At 64.5% G+C, this 15,613-nt stretch overlaps 2 protein-coding genes across 4 annotated transcripts; one reads left to right on the top strand and one right to left on the bottom strand.

Moving 5' to 3' along the window:
* Window positions 1-863: 863 nt before the first annotated feature.
* On the bottom strand, window positions 864-13,427 carry CGN (cingulin). Of its 3 annotated transcripts, none has more exons than XM_057397962.1 (21): window positions 13,405-13,427; window positions 8,273-9,321; window positions 8,004-8,104; window positions 7,708-7,777; window positions 7,409-7,504; window positions 6,993-7,129; window positions 6,605-6,746; window positions 6,308-6,520; window positions 5,945-6,093; window positions 5,524-5,665; window positions 5,247-5,447; window positions 4,817-5,023; window positions 4,476-4,733; window positions 3,819-3,989; window positions 3,563-3,724; window positions 3,042-3,131; window positions 1,912-1,995; window positions 1,567-1,685; window positions 1,376-1,484; window positions 1,102-1,265; window positions 864-1,026 (listed from the first exon to the last, which is right to left on the bottom strand). In XM_057397962.1, the coding sequence occupies exons 2-21, from the start codon at window positions 9,296-9,298 to the stop codon at window positions 885-887; spliced, it is 3,783 nt and encodes a 1,260-aa protein (XP_057253945.1). In that variant the 5' UTR covers window positions 9,299-9,321; window positions 13,405-13,427; the 3' UTR covers window positions 864-884. The 3 variants fall into 3 exon arrangements, with proteins under 3 accessions (XP_057253945.1, XP_057253944.1, XP_057253943.1); XM_057397961.1 differs by lacking the exon at window positions 13,405-13,427 and adding an exon at window positions 10,860-10,882; XM_057397960.1 differs by lacking the exon at window positions 13,405-13,427 and adding an exon at window positions 9,564-9,782.
* Window positions 13,428-13,899: 472 nt separating this feature from the next.
* On the top strand, window positions 13,900-15,587 carry PSMB4 (proteasome 20S subunit beta 4). Its single transcript, XM_057397964.1, has 7 exons — window positions 13,900-13,952; window positions 14,029-14,235; window positions 14,533-14,679; window positions 14,768-14,849; window positions 14,935-15,051; window positions 15,134-15,222; window positions 15,448-15,587. The coding sequence occupies exons 2-7, from the start codon at window positions 14,036-14,038 to the stop codon at window positions 15,458-15,460; spliced, it is 648 nt and encodes a 215-aa protein (XP_057253947.1). The 5' UTR covers window positions 13,900-13,952; window positions 14,029-14,035; the 3' UTR covers window positions 15,461-15,587.
* Window positions 15,588-15,613: the final 26 nt, after the last annotated feature.

Here is a 15,613-nt window from a genome sequence, read left to right as displayed (position 1 = left end):
GAGGAGCCGAGGGCAGAACCGGTTGTGCCGGCCCGGCTTAGCCGCAGCGGGGACGCCGTGGGCGCGGAGCCCAGCGCTGGGCACGGCCCTGGGCGGTGGTGATGCAGAGACAGGAGCCAAGAGGGGACGAGGGTGTCCCTGGTGTCACCACCGCACGTGGCCCTGCCAGCTCCATCCCGGTGAAACATCACCGGGGTGCAGGTGGGGAAACTCAGGCAGCAGCAATGAGGCGGGCGGGAGCCCTGGCCCCAGCCCAGCCCGGCGCTGGCTCAGGATGGAGCCAGCTCGAGGTCACGGAGGGGAACTGCGGTAACCACCTGCCAATCACGGCAATGGCACTAATTAGCAGTTGGCAGGACTCCCATCCGTTGTAATTAGCGATAACGAGGATTTATCTCTAGGCCAGATCCAGCGGAGCGGGGAAGGAGCTGCATGCCCCGAGCCGGGCAGGGCCCCGGTGGCACAGAGCCCCGTGTGCCGCAGCCTGCGCCGTGCCCCAGCCCTGATGGGTGATGAGCCACAGGCCTTCAACCACGCGGTTTTATTTAAAACCCCAGGTGGGGAGGGAAAAGGCAGCGGGGGATGAGGGGCAATTGCCTATAAAAACAACCCAGGATGCCCTCAGCACCCCCCTGGCCGGACCCAGGCACCGAGGGGCACCCCGGCTGTGGGGAGCAGCTCCCCACTGACAAAAAGCCACAGTGCAAATGCACCCTGAGACCCGTATGAAGATGAAGAGTCAAGAGAGTGACTGGGGGGACTCCCCAGCCACCGCTTTGCCTTCCTGTCATTGGTGTTAGAAGAGTTTCTGCATGGAGCAGCAGCATCCTTGGCCACCCCATTGCCCAGCTCTGGGGCTCCAGGCTGTGGGAGAGCTGGTGGCATCAGCAGGAGCTGGTCTGGAGGTTGGCCTCATTGAGCAGCGAGGCGATGGAGGAGGGCCCGTAGGCGCTGTCGAACTCCTCGTCCGAGCTGAGCTGATCGTCTTGCAGCGAGGAATCAGCGGCCGAGCGGGCGGCTTTGCGCCTGGGGATGGAGAAAAGAGCTGAGCCCCAGCCTGGGGACAGGGCTGGGACCCTCCTCCAGCACCACGGCCCCTACCAAGCCTCCTTCTCCAGCGCCTTGATGCGGTTCTGGAGCTGCTCGTTGAGCTCATGCTGCTCCTCCAGCTCCCGCTGCGCCTTCTTGCGGGCGCCCTCCAGCCGCTCAATCTCCTCCTCTGCCTCATCTACTTGACGCTTCAGGGCCTTCACCCGCAGGCTCAGCTGCATGGAAAGGGCAATTCCCGTGGGATGAGGATGGCTGGTGCAGGGCAAGCACCCAAGGGGGGGTCCTGAAGACGAGGGGCAGCCGAGGTCTCCCATCCGCCACTCACCTGGTCCTTCTGGTTGCTGACGTTCTGCCGCTCGTCATCGATCTGGATGGTCAGCTCCTTCACCTTCCTCTCCAGCTTGCGGTTGGAGGACAACAGGATGCTCTTCTCCCTGCGGGGAGGCAGTGGGTGGGGAGGGCACCCAGCGATGGCAAGGAACCCCCCCCCGAGGCTGAGGTCTCCATGGCCAGTACCTCTCCTCCGCCTGCAGCTTGTCCTGCAGCTCCTCCACCTGCGCCTCCAAATGTGAGATGTTGCTGCTGGGCTTCTGCAACCCCTCCGAGCTGGCCAGGCGGCTCTTCAGCTCCTTGTTCTGCAGGAGAAACCCCCCCCAGAGCCGTCCCCATCAGGGAATGATGGGACCAGGGAGGGTGGGGTGGGCTGTATCCAGAGCAAGGTACAGGGAAAACAGCAGGAAAAGCTCCTTGGGAACACAGCCCCTTTCTCAGAGGCGCTCTAGGGAGGAGCAGGGATGGATGGAGGCGCTTTGCCCTGCATCATCCCTCTGCTGTCCCGTGGCCCCTGTGTCTCAGCCATACCTGCCTCTCCAGCGAGACCTTGTCACACTCCAGGTCCTGGCGGCTGGAGCGCTCCTGCAGCAGCTCTGCCCGCAGCTGCTCCATCTGGGGACAAGGACAGGGCACAGGTTGGTTCTGCTGCATCCTTCGAGGCCACTGCAATTCCCCCCCCCCCCCAATGCCAGCAGCACCGCAGAGCACAGGCAGACTCATCGCACCCATTCCCACGCACGCAGCCACGATCGGCATCACCAGAACCCGCAGCGAGTGGATTTTGGTTCCTTCCTAAGTTACCACCACTCTGGCGACCGGCCCGGGACGAGGGCTGGGATGTTCTGCTGGAGGGTTTAAACTGGTTGGACTGGGATGCGGGGACCCGGCTGCGCTCCCAGCCCTGCGGGGGCAGGAATGGGTTGGATCCACTGGTGCAGCAAAACCAGAACAGCCCCAGGGGCCTCTCCTGGGTTGACCAAGGTGGAACACGCAGCTTGGTGCGTTGTTTCAAAGCGAAGGGAAGGGGAGTTCATATGGAAACCGGCTCGAGTGTTATTCGAGCAGCCCCAAGAGCCATTGCAAGCATGACCCCAGCAGCGGTTTCATGCACATCATCCCTGGCTCCACAGCTCATGCGCTTCAGACACATCCAAGACTCACAGGAAGTCTCCCCTGGGATGTGCCCCTCTTTCAGATGGAAAAAATGGGAAACCCACCCCTTTCCCAGCTTGCCATAGTGTGGGGGGTGGGAATCCCCTCCCAGCCCCAGGCACTGTGGGGCAGGAGGGGGACAGACTGGAAGCGCAGGTTCTGGGATCCAGGCAAATCCCGGTGCCCCTCAGAGCTCCAGCACGGGCTCCGGCTTTGAGGGCAATAGGCACGGGGGTTAAGAGGGAGGCAGCCTCTGAGCTTCCTGCACCAACAGAGCCTCCCGCCCTGCTCTGGGCACCGCTGCCTTGTGCCAAGCTCCTGTCATTTCCGCTCACACCCGAACCAGCTTGTCTGCCCCCGTCACCTCGGTTGTGCTCGGGGACAGGCTCCTTGCTAATGACTCATTAATGGGGGTTTAACTCCGGTGACCACTTGTAGCCGGTGCTGTTGTGCCAGCGGCTCTGGCACTGCCCCAGCCAGGATCGGGGCGGCAACGTCTGCCCTACCTGGTCTCTGCTCCGGTTGACCCTCTCTGTCAGCAGCTCCACTGTGCTCCGCTCCTCGTCCAGCTCCACCTCCAGGCGCTTGGACTTTTCCTGCCAGGAGATGGGAGCAGAGGAATCAGTGGGGCCTCAGGGTCCCTGCGGGCTCAGGCCAGCGCTGGGAATGCTGGAGGAATGGGGCTTTGCTCCCACAACACTTCCAGTCCAACAGAACCCAACCGGCCCGGGGGGCTCCAGCACAGCCCTGGCGGCAGGGTAAAGGGACATTAGACACGGCAGCTTGATGCTGTGCGGACCCCTGCGCACCCATCACCCCGCTGCGGGGCAACTACCCACAAAACAACCTCCTGCGGTGAGCGGAGCCGCAGGGAAGCGCCGGATAGAGCCCAAACATCGCTACGAGCTCTGCCGGCTACGGACCAAGCCCTGCAGCGGCCCAGGGATGCCTGGGCCAGCTCTGCCCACTGCTGTCAGCGCTGAGCACTGCAGCCCCGGGGGGAGCCGCTGAGCGCTGCTCCCCACACCTCCAGCGCCTTGACGTGCCGCGAGCGATCGTCCTGCGAGCGCCTCTTGGACTCCATCTCCTGCTCGAGGTTGTGCAGGCGCTGGAGCAGCACCTCCTTGTCCAGCACCACGCTCTCCCGCTCGGCCTGGCTGTCCTGCAGCGCCTGCTTCAGCCGGGCAACCTGTGGGGAAGAGGTGCCCCCATCTGAGGTGTCCCCACCGAGGGATGGAGAGGATGGTGCGGGGGGCTCACAACGCACCAGCCCTCGCCCATACCTCGTCCTGCAGCCGCCCCATGCTGAACTGCATCTTCTCCACCTCGGCGCCCCGATCCTTGGCTTGTTTTTGGGAGTCGGTGATCTCCTTCCGTGACTTCTCCTTGAACTCCTCCAGCTGTGACTTGAGCACACTCAGCGAGCTCTGCGACTCCACCGTCATCTGCTCCAGCTGCGGCGGAGCGCGGACAGCTCAGGAGCTGGGGACCAGCCTCTGCCCCCAGCCTGAGCTGACGGGACTTGAGGTGGGGGAAGATCCCTGCGGGCATGGGGCTGGGGGGGACATTTCTGCCCCATAGGCTCATGGTAAGGGGTGCAAGCCCTGCAGAGCAGATCAAAGGACCCCAGGCTCTCAGCAGGCACCGGCCTTTTGCAGAAGCTGCTTGGGAAGGAGCAGGAGACAACAGGGCCCTGGGACACCAGGGGATGCTGATCCCTGGGGACAGTGTGATTTTATGGAGCCTCCTGGGACATCTGGGAAGGATTGATCCTAACTGGCTCCATGGGGAAACCAGATCCATGCCCAAAGTCCTGAATCGCTCTCCTAACCGAGCAGGGGCATCTCAGAGGCCCTGACCCACAGGGGCTGGGTGTCACGGCACACGATGCCCCATGGAACAGGGGTCCTGGGGGTGTGAGCAGCCCCGGAGGCACCAACCTCTTTGTTCAGCTTCTCCGTGGTGCGGTCGAGCAGACGCTTCTGCTCCTCCAGCTCGCTCTTGGCGTGCTTGAGCTGCTCCTTCTGCCGCTGCTCGTCCTGGTAGGATGCGCTCAGCTCCTGGTGCTCCTGCGCCAGCCGGGCCAGGCTCCGCTGTGCCTCCTCCAGGCGGGTCTCCAGCGAGCGCTTGGCCAGCAGCAGCTCCTGCTCCCGCTCCGTGGCTTCACCCAGGGAATCCTCCATCTGCCTGCGCTCTGCCTGCAAGGAGAGAGCTCTTCAAGCTCCTTCCCGTGGCACGGGAACGGCGCGGGGCAGCTCAGGCATGGCTGCAGCCCCAGTACCTCCAGTTTGGTGACCTTCTCCTTGAGCCATGTCTGGGAGCCCTCCCAGCTCTCGCCCATGCGTTCATACTCCTTCAGCTGCGACTCCATCCCCAGGACCTTCCTCCTCAGGTCATCGTTCTGCTCCTGCACCTCCCGCAGAGTGGACTCCACCGTCTTCCTTGCCTGCTCCAACTCCTCCTGCGTGCTCTCCAGGGACGCCTTTGCCTGCAACGCAGCCACGGTGTGGGGTGGACCAGGGGTCAGGCGTTCAGCCAGGGGGTCTTAGGGGCCGGTTTGGGTTCACTTCCATTGGAAGGAGCCGCCAGTACGCGGATCAGGGGCTGTGGGATTGCCATGGCTTGCAGGAAGGTGCAGCGAGCATCCCACAGCCACGATCACCCCTTGGCTCATGGCTGGGTGGGCACAAAGCCCTTTCCCCAGCGCTCACCTTGGCGGCCTCATCCCGCTCCTCCTGGAGGTGCCGCAGGTCTCTGCGGTACCGCTCCAGCTCCCCATCGCGGCTGCTGGCCTCCTCCCGCATGGTGCCCTTCAGCGCCGCCAGCTCCTGCTCCCGCTGCCGCAGGAGCTCCTCCTGGCTCTGCTTCTCTGCCGTCAGCTCCCGCTGCGCCTCCCGCGCCTGCCGCAGCTCCTGGGACAGAGGAGATGGGCAACCAGGGCCATTGGCGCTGGGTGCAGGCCCTGGTGCCTCCCCGCTCGGCACCCACCTTCCGGAGCGCCTCCAGCGCACTGGGATCCACCGCGCTGCTCCGCGCCTGCTCTGCGTCCTCCCGGGCGGCCGCCAAGCGCTCCCGCAGCTCCCGCAGCTCCTCCTCAAACTCCTCACGCTCCAGCTTCACCTGCAGCAGCCTGGAGAGGGGCAGGAGGAGGCCATGGCTGCCCAAACCCAGCCCTGTGCCCTCCTGTCCCACAGCCCTCTTCCCAGGTCCCAGCATGCCTGGAGAGCAGCACCTGGCTTGGACATCACCTTTCTACCCCCACATGCTCAGGGAGGAGGAGGAGAACCAGCCCCATCCCAGCTCCCAACCCATTTTCATGGGGTCTGAAGCAACGATCCTGATGGTGGTGAGTGGCTGGACCTCCCCAAAAGCTGCTCACGCCTCCAGCAGCCACAGCCTCAGCACTTACTCCTGCTTGGTGCTGCGGAGCTCGTCCTTGTTCTTCTGGAACATGTCCCGCCAGTGCCCTGTCTCCTCTGTGCTCTCCTCCAGCTCCCGCTGCAGGTTCCTCACCACGGTGTTGATCTTCTGCCTCTCAGACTCCAGGTTGGCTTGATCCTGGATTGAAGCATGGAGCACGCTCACCCTCAGAGCGGCATCCTCATGGGATGCTCCAATGGTGCTGGGGGCATGAGATGCGAGAGCTGGGGCAGAGCGATGCTCCAATTGGGGTGCGTTTGGGGCAGGACACAAATCCCATTTCCAGAGCAGGACCATTTAAAAGGGGCGTTCAAAGTCACCAGCTCCCAGCCAAGTCCCTGTCCCCGTGGACCTGTGAGATGTCCTCCATGCTGCGCCGCAGCTGGTCCATGTCGCTCTGGTACTGCTGCCGGACGCGGTCCAGCTCCTTGTCGTGACTGGCCACCTCCTCCTTGAGGGCTCCCTTCAGCGCCGTCAGCTCCCGCTCCCGCAGCCGCAGCTGCTCCTCCTGGCGCTGCCTGGAGCTCAGGGCCTCCTCCAGCTCCTCCCTGGTCTCCAGCAGCTCCTGGTTAAGGTGACAGCGGGGTTGGTGAGGGCAGCGAAGCGGCACAGGGGGATGCTCACACCCCAGCGCAGCCATCGCAGTTACCTTGTACAGGGCTTCGGTGGCTGGGGCCGCGCCGGAGCCCTTGCGCAAGCGGTCGAGCTCCCGGGTCGTGGCCAGCAGCCGCTCCTCGCAGTCGCCCAGCTGAGCCTCCGCCTGCTCCTTGGCTGTTTTCACCTCGCTGAGCCTGGAGGGCAGCGCAGGCCCTTCACAGCCCGGCAGGGAACCGCTCTCCCCTTGAGACCGGCCCCCAAAGGGGCTGCAGCACCCGCCCGTGAGCTTGTCCCAGCGTGTCAAAGGGGACGGGGACAGCAGTGGTGGCAGCCCTGCGCTCCCCCAGCCCCTCTGCATCTCCAAACCTCCCCACCCTCCACCCGCATCCCCACATCCTTGCGTGTCCCCAGCCCTGGGGCGCTGCGGACGCCGCTCTTACTCTTGCAAACTCCTCTGCAGCTCCTGGTTTCTCTGCTCCAGGGCCGCCCGCAGGCGCTGGATCTCCCCTTCAGCCTCCTGCGCCCGAGCGGGAGCGCCCCGCGCCGGCTCCCGGGGCAGTTCCAGCTTCTGGCGGAGCTGCAGGAGGAAGGACATCGGTTATGTGCCCCCCCTCACACCCGGGGCAGGGACTGCAGCGACTCTCCCTGTCCCCCTCCCCTCCTCAGCATCTCCCCCAGCACCCCGAGACACCGCAGTGGGGTCTAAATCAGATCAGGAGGAGTTTTGGTCTCCCGTGGGCACCAAAGACCAAGTGAAAGGGGCTTGGAGCAAGGACTCATCGCATTCCCCCCTGCCAAGATGCAAGCTGCAACCCCGTGTCCCTCCCAGGCCTCCCAACCTTCTGCCTGGCTTCACCTTGGTTTCCTCGTCGAGCTTCTCCTGCAGCTCCTCCACCTTCCTGGCCAAGTCTCTGTGCAGGGGCTGGGAACACGCCTCGTCCTTTGCAGGTGCCTGGAGAGACACCCCCCACACACACCCCCCCCCGGGCTCACTCAGTGGGTTTGGGGGCCACTGCTCGGTCCCCAACCACCTCCTGCCGGGTCCTGTCCCCGGCACATTGGGATGCAGCCCCAGGAGGGTGGGAGACCCCGGTCGGGTTTGGGGACTGGTCTCCCCTGTGAGCAGGGAGCAGCACAGGAACGGTCCCCGCTCACCGCCAGCTCCTGCATCTTCTCAAGCAGCCGGGTAGTTTTCCTCTTGAGGGAGATCTCACTCTCACTGCTCCTGTGCGTGTCAGAGTGGGGGGAAGAGTTTGTGGAAGGGAGGATGGAGCAGGAAGACTCCCGAGCCAGGGGACATCCCCAGCGCTGCCCCAGAATCCTGAGCACCAACTGGCTGCGGCGGCATCCAGCTCCCAAACCACCCCCCAGCATCCCAGCCGCAGCTCACTGGGGCTTTGGAAAAGGGGCACGGAGCAATGGGGGCACCCGGCTGGGCTTCGGGGGCTCACCCCTCCTTCAGGATGCTGTAGATGAGCTCCTTGGGGTACTCGCTGCTGCCGGGCTGGGCGACCTCCCGCTGGTCCCTCAGCAGGTCTGGGGTGGATTTGAGCTGCCGTGAGGGATGAAAAGGCTCAGCTCTGGCCGGGACACGACTTCCCCCCACAGCCCCCTAGGTTCTGCTGCTCCGGAGGATGCTGGTGCTCGCCCTGGTGCTGGTGTCCCCTCAGCTAAGGAGCTTGCTACCCTGCGGTCCAAGCAGGATCCAGCGCCCCGGTACCTGCAGCTCTGCCTGGGCTTTGCTCTGCAGCCGCTCAACCGCCGGCTCCTCCACGCCCCGGTTCACCCGCTGGATCCTCACCCCTGCATCCTCCATCCCCGCGGCTCCGCTCGGGCGCCTCAGGCTGCCGGTGGGCGCCGAGGGCTGCGGGCGAGCGCTACCGGCCTGGCGCTGGGCGCTGCTCAGCTCCCTGGCATCCAGCACATCGCGGTGCGAGATGCGGCTGTCCAGGCTCTGCGAGCGCTTCCTCTCCTCCGAGGGCACCCGGCCCCTCCTGGCTGCGCGCCCTCGCTGCTGCTGCCCCTTCCCGTCGAATTTGCTGATGAGCGAATCCACCGAGGAGAGGGGTTTGGTGTCCACATCGCTGCTGCCGGCGGCCACCGCAACCTCCGTGTCTGAGGACGGGTCCTTGGCCACAGCCCTCGAGCCGGGGGCTTTGCTCCGCTCCGGTGCGATGTTCAACAAGCTGCTGCTCTTGCCGCCGGCCAGAGCCCAGTGCTGCCGGGGGCCGCTGCTGCGGGGAGCGCCGGCACCGGAGGGCTCATCCGCAGCGGCCAGGAGCAGATCCCCGTGGGACTGGGTCCTCCGCAGCTCCTCCCGGGGCAGCCGCTTGCCCGGCAGAGGTTTGGGCTCCTGCCGGGGGGCCGGGGCGCCGCTCGGCTCCTCATCCGAGGTGCTGTAGGAGGAGCCGTGCCGCGGCTGCCGCCCGCCATAGGGGTTCTCCGGCAGGTCCGAGTCGGAGCTGATGGAGCCGGAGGGCCAGGGGCCGGCGGCGGGGGTCGGGTAGGAGCCGTCGCTCTTGATCTGCACCCCGAAGGAGTCGCTGCCCTTCTCGCCGCTGTTGAGGACCACGAAGGGCTGCCCGGCGATGCCCTGCACCCTCACGGCCACCCCGTAGGAGCCGGGCTTTGCTCGTGCCTTCGGGGGTCTCCGGGGCTCCTGCAGGTCGTTAATGAAGCGGATCTGGACGCCGTAGTCCACCGGGCTCTGCTTCTCTGCCGTTGCCGCACCCGCCGGCCGCTCCATCCCCAGGGCTCAGCACCGCGGTCCTGGGAGGGGAGAGAGGGGACAGTGTTATCCTCGGATCCAAGACGGTGCCCAGCGAGTGTCTGGCAGCGCTTTCCCATGAGGACGAGTGCCAGAGGACACCGGTGCCAGCGCTGCAGCGTCCCCAGGACAGGATGGGGACAAGGTTTGCTGTGCCAGCCGCTCGCGGGGGGGGGGACGCTGGGGAGGGCAGGGAGAGCAAAACCCCCCTCTCCACACGCAGCATCGGCGGCCGGACCCTCACCACGCGCTGCTGCTCGCCCGCAGGACCCCGGGGATGCAGAGGGCAGGCAGCGATCGCAGGCAGTGATCCCAGCCGGGCTCCGCAGCCGGGCTCGGCTCCCGCTGCTTCCCAGCCCCTGCGGAACGCCGCAGCCGCGCTGCAGCCGGAGCTCGGGCGTCCCTCAGCATCACCCCAGCGCCTGCGGCCGGGGCAGCCACCCGGTCCCGTGGGGAGGGGACAGATATGAGCAGTGACATATTGGGAACAGCGTGATGTAACCCTCCCCCTCGGCCCCGGCAGCTCCCAGGGCGATGCTGACCAGCAGGAGACCGGCAGGAGCAGAGGATGCGGGGGGGGGGGTGAGCTCCTCTACAGGCACCTGGGAGGGGTTAAATGATGGAAAAGCCCCAGATCAGCCCCTAAACTCCGCAGCATCGCCCCGAGCATCAGGATCAGCAGCAGCTCCTTTTCTCTGCTGTAAATAAACTGGATGCTGGGAGCAACACGAGGTACTGAGCTCTCAGCTTGCACCCAGGAGGGTGTCCTAGGAGGACCCCGGGACACGAAGTGACCCCGAGGCAGGCGGGGAGATGCTTAAACACATCCTGCTCTTGGAGGGAAACACCGAAACAAACCCAAAGCCCCCGGCTTCCAGCTCAGCTCCACACATCGCCCCCAAAAGCTGCCCCAGCCCACAGCGGGAAGCAGGCAGGGATGGAGCTCGAATGCGGATGGTGCAGCAGGATGCCAGGCGCACCTTGGCTCTCTGACATCGGCCACGAGCCCCCCCACATCCCTCGTGCCCACCCCAGGGAAGAAGCCGGAGCTCCAGTGCCGTGGGACGCAGCTTCCCGCTCGGGGGACAAGAGGCACTGGGGATGCCGGGTCCGGAGCAGCAGCGGGTGCTGTGCAGGAAGGACGAGCATTTGCTTCCCCGGCCCCGCCAGCTCCCCACCGCCGCCGTCTGCTCCCGTGCCCCGGCCAAGCTCGGCAGGGGCAGCCCCTGCGGCTCCTCCATTTGCCAGGGTCACCTCGGGGTCTCCTGCATCCCTCCCCAGAGCCGGCAGCGAGGGCAGCGCAGGCAGGGACCAGCTCCTCACTTCAGAGGCAACGGAGCCCAGGAGAGAGCGCAGGGGACCGGAGAAGAGCCCGCTCTGTGAGTTCATTATCCCTGCCCAGTGCTAACGAGATCAGCCACAGACACCAGCCTCTAAACACCCCCTGATCCTGCAGCGAGAGCCCCTGAGGCAAATCCCATCAGTGCTGTCCCCTCCGAGCGTGGGGATGGAAGTCTGGGAGGAGCAGGACAGCACCAACCTGCAGGAGGGAACTGAGCAGAGGGAGCGGGTTTCGGCAGCAGGATTCGGAACGTTCCACGGCTGCTGTGTCCAAAGTGCAGCGGGTGATGAGGGAGAGGGCTCAGCCCCGCCGTTATCGGGGTGGGAACCGGGAGCCCTGGGCGCAGCACCCGCCTGGACAAGACCTTTGGATGGGTGGTGCGGGGTGGCGCAGCACCACGGCACCATGACAGCATCACAGCAACAGCGCAGCATCGCATCGCCACCGCCGGCACAGGACACGGCTCAGCCCCAGCACCCGCCCTGGCACGGCCGGGAAGCAGGTGGCGAGGAACCACAGCGCCGGATGCGGCCGGGGACGTCGCTGGGCTCAAGCCCAACTGGCACAGCCCGGCCCACGGAGAACAGGATTTGCACCGGCTCGAGGTGCGGCTCCGCTCCTGGCTTTGGGGAGCTCTGGCAGCATTTGGGGAGCTGGGAGGAGGCAGGTGAGCCAGGCCCGGCTGGTCAGCAGCCAGGAATGCCTCCCTCCTTCTGGAAGGGCTCCAGCTTGCAGATAAAAGGCTGAAGCCAGATCACATTCCTGTGTGGGAGAGCAACACCCAGCCCCAGGCTGGAAACACAGCCCCAGGAGGGGGTTTCACTGGAAACCACAGGGAAGGAGCCTGGAAGCAGGCAGGATGGAAAATCAGGGCTAAGAATAGGCTGGTTATTGTCCCCAGGGCCTGTACCGCGCTCAAACGCACCTTCCCCTGCCCTGGCTCGGGCTGGCAGTGACAGCAGCACCGAGCCGCGGGGGTCCCGCACCCAGCCAAGGTAGGAGCAGGGCCGGCAGAGACCTGACCCGCAGGAGGGGGCTCTGTGGTGTTCACGCAGCTCCAGCATCGCGCTGCGGGTCGGCGGTGCCGCGATGGCCGGCGGCCAGCTCCGCTCGCCCGGGGCCGCGGTACAATGAGCCCTTTGTGCCGCCGACGTTAACCCAGAAAGTTGTTTTGCAATGAGCAGGCGGTGCTGGAAGCGCTCCTACGCCGAGCGGGGCTCTGCCCGGCTCCGCTCCCTGCCAGCGCCTCAACCGGGGGAACAGCCGCCGGGGCAGACCCATCTCCTCCATCAGCCGCGCTGGTTTTGGCTCATGGCACAGCTCAGTTCGGTTTCCCCATAGCTCTGCCCCATCGCAGCGCTGCTTGCTCAGCCCTGGCCAAAGTCCGGGGCTGATCTCCGGTGCAGACAGCGCACCCGTTCCTGTCCCCTGCCCATCACCGGCACGGACCGGCTGTTCCTGCTCCCCTGCAAACCCCGGAGCCCGAAACCCCGATAAGTCCTTGGCCAAACACGTGAGCCGCGTCCGGGCCGGGGGAACCCGAAACCAGGGCACCGGTATCATGCAACAGGGACCGGCTCATGTCAGCACCGTGCCGCTGCCGGGGCCTGCAAGAGGGATGTCCAGGGGGAGATGAGGGTCACTCTGCAGGGGATGGCCCCTGGGGCTCCCACCGGAGCTGATAAGAACCGAATTCCATCGCACTTCAACCCAGCCCAGCCGCAGGCAGAGCCCTGGGGTTAATCATCAACCCAGATACTGGAAAATCCTGTTCCCTGCCGCTCCCAGGGCCGGGTTTCGGAAACCAAAAGCCTCGTCCCCTCCTGCGGGACCCAGCGCCCCAGGGTCAGACCCAGAACCATCACCACACCTAGTGCGGTGCTCCGTGACCACCGACATGGCGCAGGCCACACCATAACGTGCTCACCCCTGCACCAGCCCCATTGGTTTAGTGGTTTCTAGGCAAATTGTGTTTGAAACCAGGATTATTTTGACCCACAGGCTCACGAGGATAAGTATTTCCCAGGGGAATACCGTCAGGGAGCAGGGAGGAGGCCCAGGAGCATAACACGGATCTGTGCTGCAGGGCTCGGATGCTCTGGTTTCACCCCACACTGTGCACATCCCCATCTCCTTGGGTGTTCCAGACCCAGCTCCAGCATCCCGCTATCCCTCGGGCACCCCAAAACCACCACCCGAGGGGCGGCACCCTCAGGGGTGATGCTGCAGCTCCCACCCAAAGGCAGAAGATGCTGAGGGGAAGATGCTACAAGTACCACAGCCACGACGCAGTGGGCGAGGGGCTCCATCAGCAAACGGCACCTTATCTCCTTGGATGGGGATGGAAACACAGCTCAACTGCAAACCAACTCCACTGGTCAGGGAGCAAAGGCAGCCCGGAGCAAGCCGCAGACACCCTCTGAAACAAAAGCCTGTAACAGGGGACAGAGGATGGGGAGCAGGCAGCGATCCCTGGTGCATCAGGACCTCGAGAGGCAAGGAGTCAGTCAGATGGCAGCAGGGGCGACACCCAAGCCCTGGATTTCTCTGTCTTATTTAAACAGGCTGCTAAAAATACAGCCCTGGGAGCGCAGCGAAGTAGGGCAGCTCCTGGCATTAAAGTTTCAGGAGGTGCCACGTTACGGAGGGGCTGAGCCCGGCCCGCAGCAGCCACTGCGCTGCCGCTGCTTCCCTGCTCCCGCCAGGTCCAAGAGGCTTTACCCCGCTCCAGGATGTCACTCACCCTCCTGCCCCTCACACAAGGCACAGGTTCGTTCTCTCTCTACTAATGAGGAGGAGCAGTGGCAGCCGTTGCCGGCGGCCCGATGGAGGGATGCTATGGGACCTCTCCTCGAAGGACAAGCCTTGTTGTGCAGACACAACTTCCAAAGGGGAATGCAAATCCCTTATGGAAGTGACAACCCCACAGGGACCAGGTAAAGGCAGGTCCCATCATGGCTATAGGGGACAGCAGATCCCTGATGGAGGTAGATGGTAGAATAAGGACAACCCAGGCCCCTCACCTGCCTAGGGCTCCTTATAGGTCATGCTGTAGGGCAGGTGACACCCCTATGGGGACTGCAATAGGGTGGAGCACAAGCCAAGCACAAGGGGCCCCACAGTGCCAGCTCCTATAGGAGCTTCTAAAGGTCAAGGTTCACCCAGACGAAAGCTCCCAGCAGGCCCTGCCCCTATAGGTCCCCGGGTCAGCAGCCCCAGAGCCCCGGGGCAAGCGCACGACCCCTGCGCGCCCGGCCCCGCCGCGGGCGTCCTGCCCCGCACCGGCACCCTGTGAGCGGGGGGCTCCGCGGGCTGGGCTGGGCGGGAGGCGCGGCCGCGGTGGGCGCGCTGATGGTTGGGCCTGCAGGAGCCCCATGGTGACGGGCACGTCGGTGCTGGGGGCGAAGTTCGACGGGGGCGTGATCATCGCCGCCGACATGATGGGCTCCTACGGCTCCCTCGCCCGGTTCCGCGGCATCTCCCGGCTGCTGAAGGTGAACGACACCACCATGCTGGGAGCCTCGGGGGACTACGCCGACTTCCAGTACCTGGCGCAGGTCATCGACCAGATGGTGTGAGTGGCCCCGGGCACTGCTGCGGGCCGCGGTCCTCTTCCCTCCCGCCTTCCGGAGGGATGAAACGGGGTTAAACGCGTCCCCTGAGCAGGGATAAAACCGGGCTGGAATCCCTGCGCAGTCCCCTTGGTACCAATGTCCTCGCCAGCTCCTTGCTGAGCACCGGGGGGAGCCGGTTTGAGTGATTCCTCGTGGCCTTTGGCTGATTCACCCCCTGTAAGGTCCTGGTTGAAAGCAGCCTGTGGGAGGGTGCCTGTGTCTGGGCTTTAGTTGGGTGAAATTCCCATCTGAATTAGGATCGATGAGGAGCTGCTGGGAGACGGGCACAGCTACAGCCCGAAAGCCATTCATTCCTGGCTGACAAGAGTCATGTACAACCGGAGGTCCAAGATCAACCCGCTCTGGAACACCGTTGTCATCGGAGGCTTCTACAACGGCGAGAGGTGAGCGATGCTCCTGCACCTCCTTCCCCGGGGGCTCTCTGGCTGGGAGCCGGGTCCGTCCTCAACGCTCACAGCTCTCTCCCATCAGCTTCCTGGGTTACGTGGACATGCTCGGCGTCGCCTACGAAGCCCCCACGCTTGCGACGGGTTACGGAGCGTACCTGGCTCAGGTAGAGTTGGCCCTCGCTTGGCTCAGCCCAGCTCTGGGCGGCAGCTGCTGAGCACGGGGGGTTTTTTACTCTCTTATCCCCACAGCCGCTGATGAGGGAAGTCCTGGAGAAGAAACCCAGCCTCACGCAGGAGGAGGCCCGCGACCTGATCGAGCGTTGCATGAAGATTCTGTACTACAGGGACGCTCGGTCCTTCAACAGGGTGAGTGCGTGGCCGCGCAGGGCTGGGGTTTGGGCTTGGGATTCGGGCTTTCCTGAGCGCTGCCCGTGTTTCCTGTCCTCAGTATGAAGTAGCTATCGCGACGGAGAAAGGGGTGGAGGTGGAAGGACCCCTGACCCTGGAAGCCAACTGGGACATAGCTCACCTGGTCAGGTAACGCGCCCGCGAGCGTCGGTCTGAAGCTGGCACAAAATGAATGGGATAAGGGCCCGTAAGTCCCTTGGGAATGGGGTGCGTTTGTGGGTGCACCGAGGCTTTGTTGCCTTCGTGCTTGCCCAGAACCTGTGTCACTGACTGGCACTGCCCAATGGAAGCAGAAGTGCTGATTGTGTTGGTGCAGCTGGTGCCACCCTGCCCTTAACAAACCCCTTCTTGCAGTGGCATCGAGTGACCCCTGGAGAGCTGGCCAGGCTGCTGTGTCCACGTTACCACCCTTTGTATGTGCTGTAAATCTGATGCTCCTTTTGAAGCTCTGATTCTGGGTTGTTTTGGAAGTGAAATAAACCTGTTAAGACAAAGCTTTGTGTCTGTGCTATGGTTGGGA

Source organism: Pezoporus wallicus, unplaced genomic scaffold, assembly GCF_028554395.1.
Source record: "Pezoporus wallicus isolate ANWC-B61680 ecotype Strahan unplaced genomic scaffold, APGP_CSIRO_Pwel_v1 contig_10380, whole genome shotgun sequence".
Classification (NCBI taxonomy): Eukaryota; Metazoa; Chordata; class Aves; order Psittaciformes; family Psittacidae; genus Pezoporus; species Pezoporus wallicus.
Note: the sequence above shows the minus strand (reverse complement) of the source record. Positions and strands in the feature narration are given on the sequence as shown.

Bases quoted from the DNA above. Each gene is read 5' to 3' on its own strand.
- PSMB4 (XM_057397964.1), top strand. From the start codon at position 14,036: ATGGTGACGGGCACGTCGGTGCTGGGGGCGAAGTTCGACGGGGGCGTG. The intron at 14,236-14,532 runs GTGAGTGGCCCC...CATCTGAATTAG, and splicing joins CAGGTCATCGACCAGATGGT to GATCGATGAGGAGCTGCTGG. The intron at 15,052-15,133 runs GTGAGTGCGTGG...TCCTGTCCTCAG, and splicing joins ACGCTCGGTCCTTCAACAGG to TATGAAGTAGCTATCGCGAC.
- CGN (XM_057397962.1), bottom strand. From the start codon at position 9,298: ATGGAGCGGCCGGCGGGTGCGGCAACGGCAGAGAAGCAGAGCCCGGTG. The intron at 3,132-3,562 runs GTGTGGGGAGCA...ATCTCCTGGCAG, and splicing joins GGCACGTCAAGGCGCTGGAG to GAAAAGTCCAAGCGCCTGGA. The intron at 1,266-1,375 runs GTGAGTGGCGGA...CTTTCCATGCAG, and splicing joins TCAGCAACCAGAAGGACCAG to CTGAGCCTGCGGGTGAAGGC.